This window comes from Heptranchias perlo, chromosome 16, assembly GCF_035084215.1.
Source record: "Heptranchias perlo isolate sHepPer1 chromosome 16, sHepPer1.hap1, whole genome shotgun sequence".
Lineage (NCBI taxonomy): Eukaryota > Metazoa > Chordata > Chondrichthyes > Hexanchiformes > Hexanchidae > Heptranchias > Heptranchias perlo.
The window spans coordinates 39,075,471-39,098,325 of record NC_090340.1 but is presented as its reverse complement, the minus strand read 5'-3'; the positions used below and the strand labels follow the sequence as shown (position 1 = coordinate 39,098,325).

Here is a 22,855-nt window from a genome sequence, read left to right as displayed (position 1 = left end):
CAAACAATTGCTTCTTTGCTGAAATGGATTATTTTAAAATTAGAACTGGCTGAAGATCCTTAAATTTTTTTTGAACAGTCTAATTTAAAATTTGCCACTTTCCCATTGACAATTGATCACTCCGCTTGCTGGGGCTGTTTGGAGTGGGGTAGGAATACTATCACTGAGCCAGTGGTCACTCCGTCTAAGCGTAGGTATGGAAATACAATTTTCAGAGGCACCCTGCAGTATTCCTCAAAAAGTTTTCAAAATAGATGCCAAATATGATGGGCCAGATTTTGCTGACAAGAATTGCAGCGTCTGAACAACACACGCTATTATTAATGCGCAAATCAGCCAGCAACTTGTAGTCAGAAAGAGATACCCCGTGAATTGCAAATCGCCATAAGTTGCTGGTCGATTTGCACTGCTCCACTGTTAGCTTCGCGAAAATGGCATCTCGCGCTTAACCTCCCCCATGATTTTCATGAAGTTGCTGCATTTGCACATTAATTGCCCATTAAATTCACCACAGAAAGTTAAGTCTTGTGATTAATAGCGTAAGTACCCTTTTAACAATGTGATAATTGTTAATGACTGCCAATCAACCTCTCTTCCCCAGAAAGTAAACAATTATAAATTTTGAGTCTCATTCCTTCAGGTTGTGAATGTAGGAGATTTTTAAAATGTCAAATTTTAAATTTTTGTTCTTACTTTTCCTTTCTGTCTCTTTTCTCTCTCTCTCTCTTAATCCAATCTTGCTTTCCCTCGCTTTATTTCTCTTCCTGTACCTGATTTGACCTTGAATTTATCCACTCCATTTTAACCTCCTTCTCAGTCCTTCCTCTATTTATTTCTTATTGGTTAAGGAGATAGACTGTTTGATCCATTGTTCACCAAAGTTCCAGATGCCCCTTTGCCCTCACGGTGGCATTATCAGGAATTTAAAAAAAAATCTAGACATACATGAACAAGTTTAACTAATGGGGCACGCAGTGAGATGCCCTGCTCCAGCAAAATTTGGCCTGATGGGTCAGATAACAATAACACCTAATTAATAGTAACTGATCAGAATTGCTTACTATTTAAATATTACCATCCCTTCCAAAAATACTGTCTTCAAACAATTCAAAATCAGAATGTTCCGATTCTTTACTGCTCAATGTAGGAAAATGAATGGCTTGTCATACTTGAATACATATAATAAAAGGATTGCTAACAGCACAGTTTGTATGCATGGCTTTGTTCCAATATGTTAATCTGGTTATACTTGTGTGTATAGAGAGAATATTTTGTGAAAAATATTATGCTGTCAAAGAATTTTGTCCCAATAGCTCCCAATCTTCGTTACGCTACAACTAAACAGTCCGTGACTTTTTGCTATCACTTTGGTTCAGATATCAATGACGATTTACTAGGTAAATTTTCAGGAAAACTAGTTAAAGATTTATTTAGTAAGGCTTTATTAGATGAAGTTTTACTAGGTAAAGTTTACCCGGTACTAAGATGATTATTAAGAAAGTAGTAGCAGGACATTTGGAGACTCATAATACAATCAAGGAGAGTCAATATGGTTTTATGAAGGGGAAATAGTGTCTGACAAATTTATTAGAGTTCTTTGAGGAAGTAACGGGCAAGATGGATAAAGGGGAACCATTGGATGCAGTATATTTGGATTTCCAAAAGGCATTCAATAAGGTGCCACATAAAAGATTACTGCACAAGATAAGAGCTCATGGTGTTGGGGTAATATACTGGCATGGATAGAGGATTGGCTAACTAACAGAAAACAAAGAGTCGGGATAAAAGGGTCATTTTCAAAATGGCAATCTGTAACTAGTGGGGTGCCGCAGGGCTCAGTGCTGGGGCCTCAACTATTTACAATATATATCAATGACTTGGATGAAGGAACAGAGTGTCTTGTGGCCTAATTTGCTGATGATACAAAGATAGGTGGAAAAGCAAGTTGCGATGAGGGCACAAAATGTCTGCGAAGGGATATTGACAGGTTAAGTGAATTGGGCAAAAATTTGGCAGATGGAATATAACGTGGGAAAATGTGAGGTCATCCACTTTGGGAGGAAAAATAAAAAAGTAAAATATTATTTGAATGGAGAAATACTACAAAATGCTGCGGTACAGAGGGATCTGGGTGTCCTCGTACATGAAACACAAAAAGTCAATATACACGTGCAGCAGGTAATCAGGAAGGCAAACGGAATATTGGCCTTTATTTCGAGGGGGATGAAGTATAAAAGCAGGGAAGTCATGCTACAACTTTACAGGGTGATGGTGAGACCACACCTGAGTACTGCATACAGTTCTAGTGCCCTTATTTAAGGAAGGACATACTTGCATTGGAGGCAGTTCAGAGAAGGTTCAGTAGGTTGATTCTGAGTATGGAAGGGTTGTCTTATGAGGAAAGATTGAACAGGTTGGGTCTATACTCATTGGAGTTTAGAAGAATGAGAGGAGGCCTTATTGAAACATACAAGATTCCGAGGGGACTCGATAGGGTAGATGCTGAGATGATGTTACCCCTCATGGGGGAATCTAAAACTAGGGGGCATAGTCTCAGAATAAGGGGTCGCCTGTTTAAGACGGAAATGAGGAGGAATTTCTTCTCCCAGAGGGTCGTGAATCTTTTGAATTCTTTACCCCAAAAAGCTGTGGAGGCTGAATCATTGAATACATTCAAGGCTGAGTTAGACACATTTTTGATCCATTTTGATCCATTTAGACACATTTTGGTCCATCACCGGCATCTCCACATCATGACATTTTTGATCAGCAAGGGAGTCAATGGAAATGGGGAAAAGGAGGGAAAGTGGAGTTGAGGTAAAAATCAGATCAGCCATGATCTCATTGAATGGCAAAGCAGGCTTGAGGGGCTGAATGGCCTACTCCTGCTCCTATCTCTTATGGTCTTATGGTCTCATTCTACACAATTTGTGAAATCGGCATCTAAATTCTGATCCATCAGAGACTATGGCCATGATTTTAACATTGAAAAATGGGTGGGGCGGAGGCAGGTGGGGCATTGAAAATCACACCCGTTTCAGACCCACCTCCAACCCGCCCATTTCTGGTTTTCCGGCTGGCAACCAACCCGCTCCCAGGAAGCAGGTAGATGACGAAAACCTTTCAAGGGGGCTGTGGGCCTCCGTTTTTACAGATTTTACAATTTCAATCCCTGGGGTCGGGATTCTCGGGCCTTCTCCTTTATGCCACGTGAGAGGAGGCGAGAAGGCCCGAAACTGCAGGTAAGTGCCTTTATAGCACAGCTTGTGGGCTCGAAGGAGCAGGAGTGCTTCCCCCAGGCCCAATAAGCCTACCTGCAGCAACCCCACAACGATCGCGGAACCCCCCCCCCCCCAACAACGATCACGGACCCTCATGATGACAACCAGACCCCCAACGATTGTGGAACCCCGCAATGATCCCCGATCCCGACACTTCCCCACCCCCCATGACTGACCCCCAATCCCCCTCCCCCCTCCATGATCCCATGCCCATTTGACCCCCCGCCCCCTTCAAAATCATGCCCTATGATGACTTCCACTTTAATAATAAAGGTCAAAAATCTGTGGCACTCCGATTCAGTTGGGGTGATTTTAACACACACTCCCGTAGGGAAACAGGCGGTAGTGGCCTGAAAGTCATAGTGTTGTACATGCTGCCCCATTCCTGCTCGCTGCCATTTTCCTGGGAACCTCCACTTGGGTGGCTCAGGCACCCACCTGTTTCAGGCAGCAGCTTCATTGAAATATGCTAATTGGAGTCCAATGACTTACATGGTAAAACTTCATTGATATCTGTACCAAAAGTAATAGCAAAAATTCACTGACTGTTTCATTGGTACCAGGCATTGTGTGGCCGAGCCAGCAGTCTTTAAAGGGACCACTGCAGGCCACTTGGGAAAAACTAAGTTTAAAAAAAATATATATTTTTGTGACGAATGCTTCTCCTGATCCCCAAAAAAATCTTCCACCCACTGCTGGCCCATGCACGATCCCACTCCTATAAATTGCTTCCACTCCCCCCACAGATAAAATTGCTGGCTTGGCTCATTCTGGAATTCATCCCCTCCCGGCGAGCTGCCTGAGAGCACTGCAGTCATAATGTAAATGAGGCATGGCCTTCAAATTGGCTTGGGCCTCTTGGTGGGTACTTTGGGTGGGTGGTGCAATCACGCCACCCACCGTCCACCCAAACTTAAAATCAACCCACATGTGGGGTGAAGCTTTACTGTAGTCTGACCTATTATCACCATTGCAGGAGTTTTAACTGTAAAGATTGCACCATTTTTTAAATTGCTCTTACACTTGTATATGTATCTGCAGAATACTACTTTTCTGTAAGGGGTAGGAGTCAAACAAAAATGATTGATATACAATTGAAGCACTAACTCCATGTCACCTCAGTCGCCTCTGTTGTAAACCCACTGAATCCGTACCAGTTCTTTCAAATATTCAGCACTGAGGAAGGACAAAATAGTTTCAGAAGGCCCAGCTTAGTGCAATATTATGTCCAAATAGGATAGTGCCCTAGACTAAAATCCATAAAAGCTTCCTTCCAACATAACTGTATTTGTGCTGCTGATATGGCTGCTTATGTTATGGCTACATTGAAAAACTCGACAAGAAACAAAAGGGGTGAAATTAGTTTTGGGCGGTAGCGCAAAACAGGAGATGGTGAATTGGCAGCCCATTTTACATCCTTCCCATTTTTCTTTTCCATTGAAGTCAATGAACGAGGTATGTAAGGCTCCCAATTCACTATCGCCCGTTTTGCGCCAACGTCCAAGACCATTTTCACCCCCAATACCACTGAACACTGGTAGAAAGAATGTAGTTTGTCCACAAAAGGATTTGAGAACTTTGTCTTTTCCCAGATGTCAGAACTCCAGGATTCCATTTGAGATAAAGTCGAAAGATATATATAGCTGCTTTCTCATTAATGTTTATTTGCTAAGTGCACTCAAGACGTTATATAGCTTCAGGTTCAATCAAGATGTCCTTATCGGTCTTGTGAACAACTACTTTGGCACATAATGAAAAAAGATCCCTAGTTTCCATGTAAGTGGTGGAATGCAAGAATGACATGGTGTCAACTAAAGCTGTTAGATGGTTAGGAAGTTTATACATAGATGCTTAGGGACATATGTTCAGTAAGACATATGATACTATTAGTATGAATTGGTAAATCTTTTTTCTCTCCAGCTCATTTCCTCAGGTACAGTCATAATAGTCTTTTAGTGAACTCCTGACTCCTCTATATGTTTAAGGTTATAAATCTATTTCTAATATTGCATCTTTCTAATTAATACATTAAGTTCAGATTATTAAGGAAACAATGATCATGACTGTGTTGATAATATGAATAGTGCGGGGATGGGTAGGTGCTACAGATAGATAGCCAAGGAATGTTCTGCATTGGCTCTGCACCATATCCTGAGGGATGACATCATTTGATGGCATATTGGTAATCTGAAGCTGTCTGCTTATCTGCAAAACACAAATTCATCTGGTTAATTTCACAGATACACTTGTGATATAATTCAGTTTAATACAGAAAATCTTAAACACAGTGGTCCAGAATTTGCTGAGAAAATAATGGTGTGTGAAGGACGCACGCTGTTATTAATGTGTAAATTGGCCAGCAACTTGCGGTGAGGAAGAGATACCCCATGAATTGTGAATCGCTACAAATTGCTGGCTGATTTGCAGTGCTCCGCCATTAGCCTCGCAAAAATGACATCTTGCACTTAACCTCCCCGTGAGTTTCATGAAGTTGCTGCATTTGCACATTAATTGCCCATTAAACTCACCACAGAAAGTTAAATCTTGTAATTAATAGTGTAAACACCCTTAATGACATGTTAATTGTTATAACTGCCAATTAACCTCTCTGGCCCAGAAAGTGAACAATTAAACATGTGGAATCTCATTCCTTCAGGTTGTGAATTGTTATTGGAGATTTAAAAATGTAAAATTTTCTTACTTTTCCTTTCTGTCTCTTTTTTTTCTCTCTCTCTTAATCCATTCTTTCTTTCCCTCTCTTTCTGTACTTGATTTGATATTGAATTCACCCACCTTCTCAGTCCTTCCTGTGTTTATTTCCCAATCCTTAAATCTCGGTGGTTATGGAGATACCCTGTTTGTCCCTTTGTTCACCATGGTCCCAGATGCCTTGTTGCCCTCACTGCGCCATTATCAGCTCGCACTTCCAGCAACTTTGTGGGCAAATTATTATTGAGCGGAAGGGTGCAGGAACAAGTCTGACTAACAGGGCATGCTGTGAGATGCCCCGCTCCTGCAAATTCTGGGCCAAAGATTTTAAAACTGCTAAATGCTGAGAAATTCACCATTTATAATATTGTACTATATATTTTTGTAGCATTTCCAGCCCAAGAAAAACAAAGGAGACTGCTTGAAGTAATACCAGTGGAAATGGAGGGCTTGAATTTCCTCTTGTAATCGGCATAGTAAACAGCTTTGGCAAGGAAACAGCACATACCAATGGCAGTAACCCTTGGTCAAAACATCTGTCAGTATCATTTGAGACTTTCTCTCGTCTTGCTGTGCATTTTTGCATTCCTTTGCTTATTTGAGTAATTCTTTTAATAAAGTTATGTTGAAGAAATGAGAATGGTATTATAATATTTCAGTAAAACATTATGCATTTAAACATGGTTATGCTGCACTAAGATTATTGGGTTAGATTAAAATGTACTTATATTAGCAAGTCCTCTAATGTATTTATAACACCTGTGCATTGTAAGAGCAATTTTCCTTCCAAAGATTTCTCAGTAAAAATGAATATGGAGGGGAAACTTATTTTTTTTTTAATGTTTGCAGTCCACAATAATCATTAATCCTAGTTTTAAATGGACCATCCTCCAATGTTTTTTTTTATTCGTTCATAGGATGTGGGCGTCGCTGGCAAGGCCAGCATTTATTGCCGATCCCTAATTGCCCTTGAGAAGGTGGTGGTGAGCCGCCTTCTTGAACCGCTGCAGTCCGTGTGGTGAAGGTTCTCTCACAGTGCTGTTAGGAAGGGAGTTCCAGGATTTTGACCCAGCGACGATGAAGGAACGGCGATATATTTCTAAGTCGGGATGGTGTGTGACTTGGAGGGGAACGTGCAGGTGGTGTTGTTCCTATGTGTCTGCTGCTCTTGTCCTAGGTGTGGAGATGCCGGTGATGGACTGGGGTTGAGAATTGTAAACAATTTTACAACACCAAGTTATAGTCCAGCAATTTTATTTTTTTAAAATAAAATTGCTGGACTATAACTTGGTGTTGTAAAATTGTTTACACTTGTCCTAGGTGGTAGAGGTCGCGGGTTTGGGAGGTGCTGTCGAAGAAGCCTTGGCGAGTTGCTGCAGTGTATCCTGTGGATGGTACACACTGCAGACACTATGCTCCGGTGGTGAAGGGAGTGAATGTTTAGGGTGGTGGATGGGGTGCCAATCAAGGGGCTACTTTGTCCTGGATGGTGTCGAGCTTCTTGAGTGTTGTTGGAGTTGTACTCATCCAGGCAAGTGGAGAGTATTCCATCACACTCCTGACTTGTGCCTTGTAGATGGTGGAAAGGCTTTGTGGAGTCAGGAGGTGAGGCACTCGCTGCAGAATACCCAGCCTCTGACCTGCTCTTGTAGCCACAGCATTTATATGGCTGGTCCAGTTAAGTTTCAATGGTGACCCCCAGGATGTTGATGGTGGGGGATTCGGCGATGGTAATGCCGTTGAATGTCAAGGGGAGGTGGTTAGACTCTCTCTTGTTGGAGATGGTCATTGCCTGACGCGAATGTTACTTGCCAGTTATCAGCCCAAGCCTGGATGTTGTCCAGGTCTTGCTGCATGCGGGCTCAGACTGCTTCATTATTTGAGGGGTTGCGAATGGAACTGGACACTGTGCAATCATCAGCGAACATTCCCATTTCTGACCTTATGATGGAGTGAAGGTCATTGATGAAGCAGCTGAAGATGGTTGGGCCTAGGACACAGCCCTGAGGAACTCCTGCAGCAATATTCTGAGAGGATTGGCCTCCAACGACCACTACCATCTTCCTTTGTGCTAGGTATGACTCCAGCCACTGGAGAGTTTTCCCCCTGATTCCCATTGATTTCAATTTTACTAGGGCTCCTTGGTGCCACACTCAGTCAAATGCTGCCTTGATGTCAAGGGCAGTCACTCTCACTTCACCTCTGGAATTCAGTTCTTTTGTCCACGTTTGGACCAAGGCTGTAATGAGGTCTGGAGCAGAGTGGTCCTGGCGGAACCCAAACTGAGCATCGGTGAGTAGGTTATTGGTGAGTAAGTGCCGCTTGATAGCACTGTCGACGACACCTTCCATCACTTTGCTGATGATTGAGAGTAGACTGATGGGGCGGTAATTGGCCGGATTGGATTCGTCCTGCTTTTTGTTGACAGGACATACCTGGGTAATTTTCCACCTTGTCGGGTAAATGCCAGTGTTGTAGCTGTACTGGAACAGCTTGGCTAGACGCGCAGCTAGTTCTGGAGCACAAGACTTCAGCACTACAGCCGGGATGTTGGCGGGGCCCATAGCCTTTGCTGTATCCAGTGCACTCAGCTGTTTCTTGATATCACGTGGAGTGAATCGAATTTGCTGAAGACGGGCTTCTGTGATGGTGGGGATATCGGGAGGAGGCCAAGATGGATCATCCACTCGGCACTTCTGGCTGAAGATGGTTGCAAACGCTTCAGCCATGTCTTTTGCACTCACGTACTGGACTCCGCCATCATTGATGATAGGGATGTTTACAGAGCCTACTCCTCCTGTTAGTTGTTTAATTGTCCACCACCATTCACAACTGGATGTGGCAGGACTGCAGAGCTTTGATCTGATCCATTGGTTGTGGAATCGCTTAGCTCTGTGTATAGCATGTTGCTTCTGCTGTTTAGTATACATGTAGTCCTGAGTTGTAGCTTCACCAGGTTGGCATCTCATTTTTAGGTACGCCTGGTGCTGCTCCTGGTATGCTCTTCTACACTCCTCGTTGAACCAGGGTTGATCCCCTGGCTTGATCCCCTGGCTTATTGGTAATGGTAGAGTGAGGAATATGCCAGGCCATGAGGTTACAGATTGTGCTGGAATACAATTCTGCTGCTGCTGATGGCCCACAGCGCCTCATGGATGCCCAATTTTGAGCTGCTAGATCTGTTCTGAATCTATCCCATTTAGCACGGTTGTAGTGCCACACAACACGTTGGATGGTATCCTCAGTGCGAAGACGGGACTTTGTCTCCACGAGGACTGTGCGGTGGTCACTTCTACCAATACTGTCATGGACAGATGCATTGGCGACAGGTAGATTGGTGAGGACGAGGTCAAGTAGGTTTTTCCCTCATGTTGGTTGACTTACCACCTGCCACAGGCCCAGTCTGGCAGCTATGTCCTTCAGGACTTGGCCAGCTCGGTCACTAGCGGTGCTACCAAGCCGCTCTTTGTGATGGACATTGAAGCCTCCCACCCACAGTACATTCTGTGCCCTTGCTACCCTCAGTGCTTCCTCCAAGTGGTGTTCAACATGGAGGAGGACTGCTTCATCAGCTGAGGGAAGGCGGTCGGTGGTAATCAGCAGGAGGTTTCCTTGCCCATGTTTGACCTGATGCCATGAGATTTCATGGGTCCAGAGTCAATGTTGAGGACTCCCAGGGCCACTCCCTCCTGACTGTATATCACTGTACCGCCACCTCTGGTGGGTCTGTCCTGCTGGTGGGACAGGACATACCCAGGGATGGTGATGGAAGAGTCTGGGACGTTGGCTGAAAGGTATGATTCTGGTGAATATGGCTATGTCAGGCTGTTGCTTGATTAGTCTGTGGGACAGCTCTCCCAATTTTGGCACAAGTCCCCAGATGTTAGTAAGGAGGACTTTGCAGGGTCGACTGGGCTTGGTTTGCCTTTGTCGTGTCTGGTGCCTAGTGGTCCGATGCTAGGTGGTCCGTCCGGTTTTATTCTTATGACTTTTTTTAGCGAGATTTTACAACTGAGTGACTTGCTAGGCCATTTCAGAGGGTAATTAAGAATCAACCATTTTGCTGTGGGTCTGGTTGGTAGGTTTCCTTCCCTAAAGGACATTAGTGTTATCTTATTAATTTTAGTCTCAGTGACAATGTTTCTCTATATGAAAACATTACAGGCACATTTATCTGTGAATTGCATTATTAACATCGAAACATTACCAAGAGTTTGTATGGACTACTTAAATACCTGTTATCGAAGGCTGTTAGGTTTCATTTTGATTTGATTTAAGTTTTGATTTCGCCAGGTTATTGCTGGAACATAACCCTAATAGAGATTTCAAACATGTTCTTGTATTCATTCTTTAAGCAATTATATTTGCCCAATTTTTTAAAGACCTCCACTAAATCATAATAAAATAGATTGATATGTATTATGCCCACTATTCTCCATACATTGAGTTCCCAATGTCAATTGTGCTGTTGTTGGGAATAATCAGGGAGTCACCCTGTGTAGCTTTTATATACTTCCTGGTGACTAATTCCAGAGTAACATAGGCCTCGTTCTGGTGCCAGAGACATGGTAAGGAGATTCAAACAAGAAAATACCCTTTCAGGAAAATAATTGTCTAAACTTCACCAAAAATATAAGCATCTGAACAAGCACCCTAGTTTAGAAAACTTCTATACATTGGGGTTATATGTGGTTTGGGCTTAATGAAGAAATTATTTTTTCAGCATTTATAATGAAAATGCTATAATTTTTTTTATTCGTTCATGGGATGTGGGCGTCGCTGGCGAGGCCGGCATTTATTGCCCATCCCTAATTGCCCTTGAGAAGGTGGTGGTGAGCCGCCTTCTTGAACCACTGCAGTCCGTGTGGTGACGGTTCTCCCACAGTGCTGTTAGGATCAAAATGCAATATAACCAATTTTTTGTAATGTGTATTGTTACAGTTTCTAATTAAACAAGATAAAGCTTATGTATATTCTTATTTCTAATAATGGAATTCAATGTTATGTGAATGTGTTTAAGATAATTGCTCACTTCTTCAGCTTTCTTAAAAACTCGTACAAAGTTTAAACCAAGCAGCTTGTTAATGTCATTGTCTGTCCAGTTACGCTGGAGAAGCTCAGCAATTAAAGCAGGATATTTTGAAACATCTTCTAGACCAATTGGACCCCTATTAAAACAAAACAAAAATACATTATTATTTTTCTTACTGTTTCAACAAATGGATAATTCTCGGCTGAGAAATCAGAAACAAATGCCAACCACATACCTCTCAAAACCATCAAAGTCACTACCGATGCCCACGTGATCTGCACCAGCGACATTTCGAATGTGGTCAAAATGGTCTAAAATTACAACAGTAGCCAGTTTAGTAAATGCACTGAGATTTTAATCTGCTCTTATCATTCAAAATGGTCACTGGTTATACTAACCTGCCACTTGGGATAAGGTAGCAGTTCCTTTACAAGAAATAAAGTTGGGATAAAAATTTACCATCACAATGCCTGAATTGTTTGCCTGAAAAATAAACAAAGCAGTCAATTTGTGCAATTAAACTGTATTAAAATCACAGGATACCTGAAGTTACTTGAAAAACATTTTAGGTGTTGTGATTCAGTGAATAGCACCATGGAGCAATGGAAGGTTTTACACACAATAATTTCCCAATCTCTGGTGGGCCATTAAAGTGAGAGGATAAATGAAGGCTCGCTGCTTATTTATGGGTGGGAAAGAAGACATCTTGTCCTATGTTGCTCCCACACACGTCCTAGCAGCAACTCAAGGCTAATCGGACAGAAACCTGGGCCAACCTGGCAGCAGGGTGCCTGACCATTCTTCCTGATGAGGAAATAATATCTGCTTTAGAGACCCTAATAGAGGGAGAAAGCAAATAAAAACGAGGAGAAGCCAAACAAGAAACACATTGCAGTATATTATTGGTCTGTGTGTGGGAAGTATTTAATGCATTTTCATTATCATTTGTGTATTTCTAATATGCCTCATGAATGTAAATAGTATTAAAATGTTTTTAATTTTACAGACTCAGCAGCACCATTTAGATGTTATGATCAATTGTAGGCACAGATATTAGAATTATTATAATTTTCCTGTCACACCATCAATCTGATACAAAACATTCTCAGCTCTTCTAAACTGGTTGAAACAAAATCTTGGGCAAACTGGAACATAGCTAACCTGTCATCTAGTGTCAACTTGGCTCAATTGATAGCTCAATTCTGAATTAGAAGGTTGTGGATTCAAACTCCACTCTAGTAAGAAAAGCACACAATCTAAGCTGGCACGTCAGTGCAGTATTAAGGGAGTGCTGCATTATTGGAGGTGCCGTCTTTTAGGTGAGATGTTAAACCTGTGTCAGTGGTTCAAGTGGATCATGGCACTCTTTGAAGAGCAGGGAGTATTTCCCAGTATCATGGTCAACATTTCCCCTCGATCAACACCACCAAAAACAGATTTTCTGTGTGCTTTGAAAAGAAATTCATTGGTTGTGAAACATTTTGGGATGTCTTAAGGGTGTGATAAGATGCTATAGAAATGAAGGTAATTTCTTTTATTTATTTTACTTCAGAAGATTAATCATGAGTGATCTCTTAATTGAATGTCCAGAGTCATAAGGTATAAAGTACTCAATGTGTCAAATTAGTTCTTTAACTGCAATGTGTGATAAATCAAAGACTTTTAGTATTGAATGTTTGACGTGAGCAGTAATGCCACTGTGGTAAATTGTTGCCCATAAGGCAAAAGCTGATGCCCTATATATACACAACGTAATTTATATGCATCAGTTTAAATATTGTTCCCCTATCAGTAACTATAGTTTTCAAAAGCATATAGATGCATGTATTTCACGGTTGTCTATTGTTATAGCAGTAGTTCTGTTATGTAATTGTAATGTATTGAAGCTATGGCATTTCCTGCAACAATCAATGAAATGAATCCTAATGTTACTGTTTGTCAGATCACTGCATTTGAAATCACACTGATTGCAAGAGCTTGCCACCCGTTGTCGGGAGTCATGACATAATCCTCCCCTCCATCTCAATGGCATGTAAAAATATAGTAAAAATCCATAAAGCTTCACATATTGCATAGAATGCCAAATTCTAGAGTGTTCTGCAAGTCAATGATATATCTCAGGATTCAAATAATGTTAAATTGCTCAAGGTTTGTTCTTATGGTTTCTGACATCTCAATCCCTAAATACAATTTTGCCTGTAATACATCGCAGACTGTGTTATCAAATATAGAAACCCACATTTTATGTTTTCCCTTTTTTTTTGTTAACAATTCAGGTAGAAATTGCCTTCAAACAGATGAAGAGAGAAAATGTATTTATTTTTATTTGAACTGTGAAATCAAATGGTAAATGGTAGTATGAAACATTTAAAGTATGCACATGATTACTCGTACCAGCTTACGGAGAATATCATCTTGCACATTTCTGTAGTTGTGGCATAAAACAAATGCAGAGGAATGACTGAAAATGACAGGAGCAGCTGATACTTCAAGTGTAGCCAACACCGTATCTTCAGAGACGTGGGACAGATCAACCAACATTCCAAGACGATTCATTTCTTTCACAACTTTCTGAAAGGCACATACAGCAAACAAGTTTTTTTTTCCTGTATGAACAATGATAACTTTATATAGTGTCTTTAATGTGGAAAAACATCTTACGGTGCTTAAAATATGAACCTGCTGCCATCAGTCATGCAGAAGTTTTTTTTTATTCGTTCATGGGATGTGGGCGTCACTGGCGAGGCCAGCATTTATTGCCCATCCCTAATTGCCCTTGAGAAGATGGTGGTGAGCCGCCTTCTTGCACCGCTGCAGTCCGTGTGGTGAAGGTTTTCCCACAGTGCTGTTAGGAAGGGAGTTCCAGGATTTTGACCCAGCGACGATGAAGGAATGGCGATATATTTCCAAGTCGGGATGGTGTGTGACTTGGAGGAGAACATGCAGGTGGTATTGTTCCCATGTGCCTGCTGCTCTTGTCCTTCTAGGTGGTAGAGGTCACGGGTTTGGGAGGTGCTGTCGAGAAGCCTTGGTGAGTTGCTGCAGCGCATCCTGTGGATGGTACACACTGCGCCGGTGGTGAAGGGAGTGAATGTTTAGGGTGGTGGATGGGGTGCCAATCAAGCGGGCTGCTTTGTCCTGGATGGTGTTAAGCTTCTTGAGTTTTGTCAGAGCTGCACTCATCCAGGCAAGTGGAGAGTATTCCATCACACTCCTGACTTGTGCCTTGTAGATGGTGGAAAGGCTTTGGGGAGTCAGGAGGTGAGTCACTCGCCACAAAATACCCAACCTCTGACCTGCTCTTGTAGCCAAGTAGGAGGGGTGACCAAGACCTTGGTGAAAGAGGTGGGTTTTAGCCAAGGTCGTAAAGGAGGAGAGGGAGGTGGCGAGTCAGAGGAGTTTAGGGACGGAAGTGCAGATGTATGGAGCCTAGGGGACTGAAGACACAGCCATCAATGGTGGAGCAAAGGGAGGAGGAGATGCACAAGAGACAGGAGTCAGAGGAACATAGTTTGCTTTGGGTGGATGGGGAAGGGAGAGGTTACAGAGATAGGGAGAGGTGAGGCCATGAAACCATTTAAACAAAGTTGAGTATTTTAAATTTGAGGACCAAGAAGTCTATGGGAAGTAAAATCAGGCGAGGTGTAAAATGGGCAGCTGGTCCGCTGCCATCCGTTTCCCACCATGTGGGAACAGTTAAAATTGCGACCCCACCCCCCCCCCCCCAATGTCTACGGATGATGTCACCAAGGTGCAAAGAAGTTAATAAAGTTAAATGTTTATAGTATGCCTAGAACAGATGGGAAACACCTTAAGAAAATAGAAAAGGCTTTGGTTTATATTTTCAGAGGTTCCATATATATACACAAGACTGAATACCTGAAGACTGAAATTTGGCAAATGTTATCCCGATAATCATAAACATAATGAAATATGAGCCTGGGCACACTGGACCAGTTGGTAGAACATCAATAGTGGGGAAAAGTTCAAACATTTTATGCAATGCTATCAATATTCATCCAGAGAACAGAAAGACTATTAGATGTTCTTATGTCAACATAATAGGAAGAAGCAGATTTACAGAAATTCTTTGAGAAAATAGCTAAAATAATGGAAGTAGGCTATCCCGTGAGTATAATTGACTTTGATTTTCAGAAGGTATTTGATAAAAATTCTGCATTGGTTTAAGGTGCACGAAAAGTGGCCTGGTAATAGATAGCATGTGGTGGTGATAAATAGAAAACTTCTGACTTGGGGTAGTTACTAGTAGGGTTAACTTCTGTTCACAGTATTTATGAACAACAGAGGATGGAACTTTTCTTAATAAATTTGCTCATGACACCAAGCCATTTGGGCTGGTGACTAGTTCCAGATAGATTGGTACAGATCCCTTTGAATGCTGTCAATCAAGTGATTAAGAAGAATTACCAGCAGGTAACAAATGCTCCTTTATAAAAAGTATGCAGTAAGGAACTGGGAGAAATGAATTATGGGAGATCCTACAAGAAATTCTCAGTGTAAAATACTCCATCAGGTCTCCAAAAGAAACTACTACCCACTTTTCAAACCAATGATGATTAACGTTGATAAATCAAAATAAATTGTCCTGGTAATGGACAACTTTATGGAACATGTTTTGCACATGGAAAGAGGATCTCTGGGATATGACCATTTGTGGAGTGTAATTAATACCCTTAAAGATGTTCCGTTCTTGATGTCTTTAAAGAGATACAAGGAGAAGGGAAAAGAGCTACTACCATGATGGTTGCCTTAATCTCCATCCTGTTAAAAGTTGAAAAAATACACAAAATGTGAAAGCTATAGAGTAATCACACTCCCCAGTGGGTTGCAAGGTTTTTAGTAAGGCTTATTTGGTCATTTGGCAAATTGGTCTCATTTTCCTGCTTGTTCACACTGATCAGATAGGTTTTGTATCTCGCAGACTGTACTCTAATACTAATGGTTAATATTGGCACACTTTATATACCTGTCAAGTGCTTGAGGGCTTCATAAGGTGCAACATGTCTCGATACAAGCTTTAAGTTTTTTTTTTGCAGTAATCTCTACATGTACATCACAATAATATTCTCTGATATAAGGTCCATGAACTCTGATATAGTACATCATCATGCATGCTTTCTTTCTACACAGTAACATTATACTTATTCGCAAGAGTCTAGTAAACTTTATAATATAAATCAAAGGCAGCTTTTCATAGCCTCAGATAGGGTTTACTAACTTTTCCAAAATCAGACAGTCCATTGACACCAGGTTTTACACTGCCACTGTCCACTCTGCTGGTATCTGCCCTGAAAAATGAAGAACATTTAAAATAAATGATGTTTTGATTAGATGCATTCTGCATTTGTTTGTACAATGTAAAAAAACAAAGTTAGAGATTGCACTGTGGCACAATGTGCTGAAAACCTACATGTTGCACCATGGACTGATGTCAATGATTCTCAACATGCTGAGTTCCCAAGTCTAGCCAAGAACAGATGCTGAGCAGGTAGCAGGTAGTTCCCCATAGCAAGTGAGCAAAAATCAGGAAGAATCATTCTGTACTGTTCTTATGCACCTCTATGTCAGCTTTCAAAGTGATTTTGGGGTAGGCCTGGGAGCAGGCCTTCTGCCTTTCAGTTATGAATGATGCATGGCAAGGGCAAACCATTTTCTGTTCACTCCAAATACAGCAGAGACATGGATCCACTGGATATTTTTGCCATGACAATTTTACAGTTTTGCTTTAATTATTTGTGCTCAGATAACATATTTCTTAGTGGTTAAATCTCCAATTTACAGGAAGACAAACTGGGATCTAGACATTCATAGTGGTTACCACCTTGATGTTAGCATGGTCAAGGCTCCATTATACTGGACATGGAGCTTAGGCACTTTTGCCAGTGTAAGCCCATTATTTGTACTTACAGTCAAAAGAGGACTTCCTGCCATAGCATCAGTACAAGTAATGATGTTACTGTATGAAGGGAAAAATCCAGTATTTGCCAACTCAGAGGAAACTGAGTACTGCCACAAGTGGCTATACTTTTGTATAATAAAGCATTTTCTTACCATGGTGTATTACAGTTATGTGTTAATGTCAGGTAACGGACTCCAAGGTCATAGAACATGCGCAAAGCTGCCAGACTGCTGTCGATTCCATGTCCACTTTCGATACCAATAAGGCTGGCTATTTTACCGCTATTAAATACTTCCATGATTCCTTTAATAGAATTAAATCAATATTGTTACACTTTTCAAAAATATTATTCCTACAGACTGCCTTTTACAACCTTTTTGCTGATGCTTTGACATCTAAAGCTTATAGCAGTATTTTGCCTAAGACTCCACCATCTAGGGCATGGTAAGAACTTCTCCTAAGACAGCACCATCTTTGTCCAATTTCAAAGTCACAAACCATTGCTTAAATCCACAACCTCACTTTTATTACCCAATTCCTTCTTCCAAATCACAAATCTTGCCTCCATGTGTTCTCCAAATAACAGAGGGCGGTCAAGTATTTGTGAACTTCCCTATCACCCTTATGTTATTCTGTTTGCTAGCAAAGTGTACACATTGTATGCATTTAAAATAACTGTTGTGGAAGGAGATAAAACTTCTTTACATTCCTCATCCAAATATGGATTAGATAATGACATACCATCTGCTGTTGTTGTTAGATGAAAATCTTCTGGGAACATCTGTATCATTCTTTTTATCACATCTATTTGCTCCAAAGTGTGCCGGACTGCATCTTTGTTCTGTGCATTACAGGGCGCATAAGCAACCCAAAACTGGTGCAATGAAGCAGAAACACATGTAACACTGGTCCAGCAAAGTCAGGTAACAATGGTTATTCAATCAGAAAAACATAATCATTGGTGCCTGCATTCTCTCCTGTTCAGTCCTTGTTTCTGTCAATTATTTTTTTCTATTATAATTGTCCTTTTCCACATCTGCTTAGTAAGAAAGATATAATAGAAGTACTAATCCTGACATAATTCATGACTATGCATCTCTAATGGTGTTTCATATTATTGAATATTGAAATCCACAGCTAGTATTATAATTTACTTTTATTAAATTCTTGGAACATTGGTAAAGGTGAAGGCCATCTTGTGAGTGAAGATGAACTGTTAAACGTCCATTACCTAGCAGGTAGTTCCACATTATTCATTGTAATAAACACGGTGGGAGTGAATTTCCTCACGATGGTTTGCTACGCTATTAAGACAATGGAAAGACATTTGCATCCGCCGGTGGTCAGGAGAGGTATTTACATGAGGGGTTTCCAGGATCAGTTTATTTGCATACCCTTTGGGGTAGTGCTTGGCCTAAAACCAGTGCAAAAAGGCATGTAATCTGCTGGATGGCATAGAAATAATGAAGCAGTCCGTGCCCGCATGCAGCAAGACCCGGACAACATCCAGGCAAGTGCCTGGCAGTGACCATCTCCAACAAGAGAGAGTCTAACAACCTCCCCTCGACATTCAACAGCATTACCATCGCCGAATCCCCGATCATCAACATCCTGGGGGTCAGCATTGACCAGAAACTTAACTGGACCAGCCATATAAATACTGTGGCTACAAGAGCAGGTCAGAGGCTGGGTATTCTGCGGCGAGTGACTCACCTCCTGACTCCCCAAAGTCTTTCCACCATCTACAAGGCACAAGTCAGGAGTGTGATGGAATACTCTCCACTTGCCTGGATGAGTGCAGCTCCAACAACACTCAAGAAGCTCGACACCATCCAGGACATAGCTTCCCGCTTGATTGGCACCCCATCCAGCACCCTAAACATTCACTCCCTTCACCACCGGCGCACTGTGGCTGCAGTGTGTACCATCCACAGCATGCACTGCAGCAACTCGCCAAGGCTTCTTCAACTGCACCTCCCAAACCCGCGACCCCTACCACCTAGAAGGACAAGGGCAGCAGGCACATGAGAACAACACCACCTGCACGTTGCCCTCCAAGTCACACACCATCCCGACTTGGAAATATATCGCCGTTCCTTCATCGTCGCTGGGTCAAAATCCTGGAACTCCCTACCTAACAGCACTGTGGGAGAACCTTCACCACACGGACTGCAGCGGTTCAAGAAGGCGGCTCACCACCACCTTCTCAAGGGCAATTAGGGATGGGCAATAAATGCTGGCCTCGCCAGTGACACCCACATCCCATGAACGAATAAAAAAAAATTAGAGAGCCGCCTTTTAAATCTGACCACTGTAGCAGCAGACTGGGGGACATACATGTAAATAAGGAACAGCGCTTGGCTCACTCACTTGACATCTTAGATAACTTCACTGCATGTTTTATCAATCATTTTCTCATACTTTAAGAATGTCTTCAGCAGTAATCACTGGAACAAGCAGCAAACCAAGGCACCAGGGCATGGTGCCCAGGCATAGAAGAACCACACAGAATTTACAGACTCGGACCTCCAAGTCCTTTGGAAGGAAATACAGCTAAAGAGACATAGACTGTTGGGTGTCTGCGCCAGCAAACATACCAGAAATCTCACTCGTAGCATCTGGAGGGAGGTGGCATTGGTACTGACAGCCAACACACTCATTCCCAGTACTGCAGACCAGTGCTGCAAGAAGTTCAACCACCTCAGTAAGGCAAGAAAGGTAATGCACTCTCTCCTTTTTCTTCCTTTACAGTGGCACAGGTGCAATGGGCTGAAAGGCCTCCTCCTGTGCTGTAATGTATGTTATTATGTTAAAAACAAAACTTTTCCTGTTGTGTATGGATGATTGCCAGCAATGTTGTGAGCAAAAAAAACAGCCTGGTTTATAATGATGCTTTATATGCAAAAGAGTGGGGCTGAAGGGAAATGATCACCTGCACTACTGTACTGCAAACTTCTTAATGGTACAGATGATTTCCTAACTGATTTCCTTTCCCCCCTTAAGATTATACCAATATATTTTTTGTACATTAAGTCTGAAGAAGAATCTTCTACCTGAGCACCAACCAAACCAGCTTGGAGCTTCTCAATGTTGGTCTGAGTAACATTCCAGGTCTTAAGGTCTACTGCAGAAAGATCATTGTGCACCCTCTTCCTTAGCTGCCACGGCATGTCATTGTGCCTGAAATAATGAAAGTTACATGTCCTCCTTTTTAAAAAAAGAGAGAATAAGTTCTTATACGCTACTGTAGATTAGTACACAGATGCATTACAGTGTGGATTGGCAGAGCTTCATGGAAAGTATCCTCATACAAGTGAGTTCCCATTCTTAACCAATTTTTTTGTGGAGATGCTAAACTGATGCAAGTTATTTCCTTTTTTTGGTTAACTGGTGTCTGACAGATGCAGAAATCTATTACCAATGTTTCATACTGGACATTCTACTTGGGTTTAGCATTACCAACCATTCCTGTAAGCAGACTTTGCATCCCCTACAAACCAAAGTCTGTCGTTACCTGGGTAAACATTAGTGAGATTGAACAAAAAAAACCCATCGCCACTGTACTCTGGTTTACTGGAAAGCACCACATGCCACCATGTGATTCTTACCTTTGGTAGGCAGAATGAATATGCATTCTATCAGACCAAGCCTCAGGCCATAAACCAACAGATATTTAATGTAGAAGTGGTAAATGAACAGTACTCAGTCTGCCAGACCAGGATGTTTATTCTTTTAACTTGCAGGAACAGCCATCCAAAACTAATATTAATTGTGTTCATAATGCAGCCAGCAATACAGAATCCAAAATGATAATTGAACCCAGACAAAAGATATTACATTTTTCACAACATGCTCAAGAGATTTCAAACCAAACTATTGAAAAATTCATATCAAAAGAGTATGGATATGGGTTGTACACTCTTTCCCTGTAAGAATATACCCCAAAGAGAACATGGGGTAACATTTTGTCTTCACCGCCTGGGCAGTAATCTGGTGGCGCAGATCGCTTGGCGATTGTAGAAACCACTAATTTTCAGTTCCATGGAATGAAAATCCGGCGGGTTTTACAATGGGTGAGCGCTCTGCTCTGGCAGATTACCATCCATGGGAGGAAGATGAAAATTTACTGCCACATGTTGGAGTACTATGCTGCTCTGAACCCTATGCAGATGCCACATAATCAGTGAACTTCTGCTGATATATATGAATCACCCATAATGAACAAAGATATGTGACTACAGCATAAGATCAACTCACCCAGAAATTGTTCCTTCCACCTTCAAGGGAAGCAATTGATGATGAGTAAACTGGGTATGTTACATTAGACATCTAGACGATCAAGGTGGCTAGCATGTCACAAGCTCCCTTTGTAGAATCTTTCACCATGCTGACAGCAGCTGTCTGCCAAGTAATTCATGTGAGAATTCTGAGGCTTGGGCAACAGAAGCAGGAAGGCATTACCTGGAGGCCATGTATGTGAACATACTACATAGCCAGGGATTTGGTGCCTAACTTTTTAGGTTGCAGAGGCAAGCAGTTGCTGCTGAAGCTCACAACCTCAAACTAATGGCATCACGTTTGATGGGGTTTGGTATGTGTCTATGCTATTGTCAGCGGGATATTGGCAATGCACTTCTTTTGATTGCAAGTTGTGTCGCTTGCTATGCTGCTTGGGAGGAGTTCTTGATACCTGTTATCTGCAAATCGGGGGCTCAAATCCACTACTGTTAGTTGTCATGACCACTTAGTGACTTATCCTTCTTGGGGAGAGTTGTGGGGGATGGGGGCGCAAGAGGAATTAAATAGAGTATCTGGGGTTGCATTGGCTCCAAACTGACATGCTAAGTGATGGGAGATTTGAAATGATCCAATCATCTATGGCAGACTCAGTACTACCTGTGCCAGGCAGGTTTGCAGTACCCCAGGGCACTACCAATGATGGCAGCCTAATTCATTAATAGGATGGAGGGGTAGATTTGTTAACTCCAGTTAGATCTACAAGCCATTGCCTTGTCAGGTAGGTGGTCCCAGTGTCCTTGTGGGAAGAAATTCTACACTCTATCAGGCAAATTAAAACACTGCTTATGTCAATTTTTTTAGTAATTTGTGTTTGTGACTCTTAAACTGGCAGTGGGGATTTCTGTCAATGCAAGACACCCATCTATCCAACAAAAAAAAAATCTTTGGTATACATTTTTGTAGTCAGTAAAGCATGAATCCTAAACTTATTCATTTAATGGATCTTTCACTTTGCATATATGCCTAAAATAAATGTAAAAACAGACTTGGTAACAACCGATTGGATTTGTCAATATGATCTTATAACATGTATTCAGGGCACAAAATGCAAATATTTGTTTTTGCTCCAGATTCACTTGAAACCCAGCACAGGGTCCCATGTTAATCCAAATATTATCATTTACATTAATTTACATACTCAAGTTTGAAGACATAAGCTGTAATTTTTCTGATTCAGTGAAGAAAACATTAACGCTTAGAGTGTGGCATGCAATTTCCACACAATCGGGAATATAATCATTTACTTACCCATCGATCAATGGCGTTCTTTTCATTAACTGCACAGCTCTTTGACGAAAAGAAAGTATAGCTGTGTCCTTTTCAAAACACTGCATTAAAATTAGCATCAATAAAATATCCAGAGATTTTAGTATCATTTCTACAGGACTTTTAGTACCAGAAACTATTTCTCACAAGAAGTACAATGTGCTTCTTGTTATTTGAACTTTGTTAACATGCCAAAAATTTTTAAACAATGATTTTGTTACAGGAAATAGCATATCCTGTCAATGTACATTATGTTTTAATATACAAAATCAGATGGACGCAACACAGGGCTCAAATTTTTTTTATATAACATAAAACCAGATTATTTTTGATTTAGAATTTGAGGCA

The 22,855-nt window shown here is 41.5% G+C and overlaps 1 protein-coding gene across 1 annotated transcript; it reads right to left on the bottom strand.

The window, feature by feature from the left end:
* Positions 1-4,936: 4,936 nt before the first annotated feature.
* On the bottom strand, positions 4,937-22,617 carry LOC137333331 (dipeptidase 1-like). Its single transcript, XM_067997486.1, has 10 exons — positions 22,490-22,617; positions 19,996-20,122; positions 17,684-17,816; positions 17,095-17,245; positions 16,262-16,331; positions 13,417-13,593; positions 11,421-11,505; positions 11,258-11,333; positions 11,023-11,158; positions 4,937-5,486 (listed from the first exon to the last, which is right to left on the bottom strand). The coding sequence occupies exons 1-10, from the start codon at positions 22,615-22,617 to the stop codon at positions 5,316-5,318; spliced, it is 1,254 nt and encodes a 417-aa protein (XP_067853587.1). The 3' UTR covers positions 4,937-5,315.
* Positions 22,618-22,855: the final 238 nt, after the last annotated feature.

Coding starts and splice junctions, on each gene's coding strand:
- LOC137333331 (XM_067997486.1), bottom strand. CDS start 22,617: ATGATACTAAAATCTCTGGATATTTTATTGATGCTAATTTTAATGCAG. Junction 17,246..17,683: donor TCTAACAACAACAGCAGATG/GTATGTCATTAT, acceptor ATTCTATTAAAG/GAATCATGGAAGTATTTAAT. Junction 11,506..13,416: donor ATGATATTCTCCGTAAGCTG/GTACGAGTAATC, acceptor TTTATTTTTCAG/GCAAACAATTCAGGCATTGT.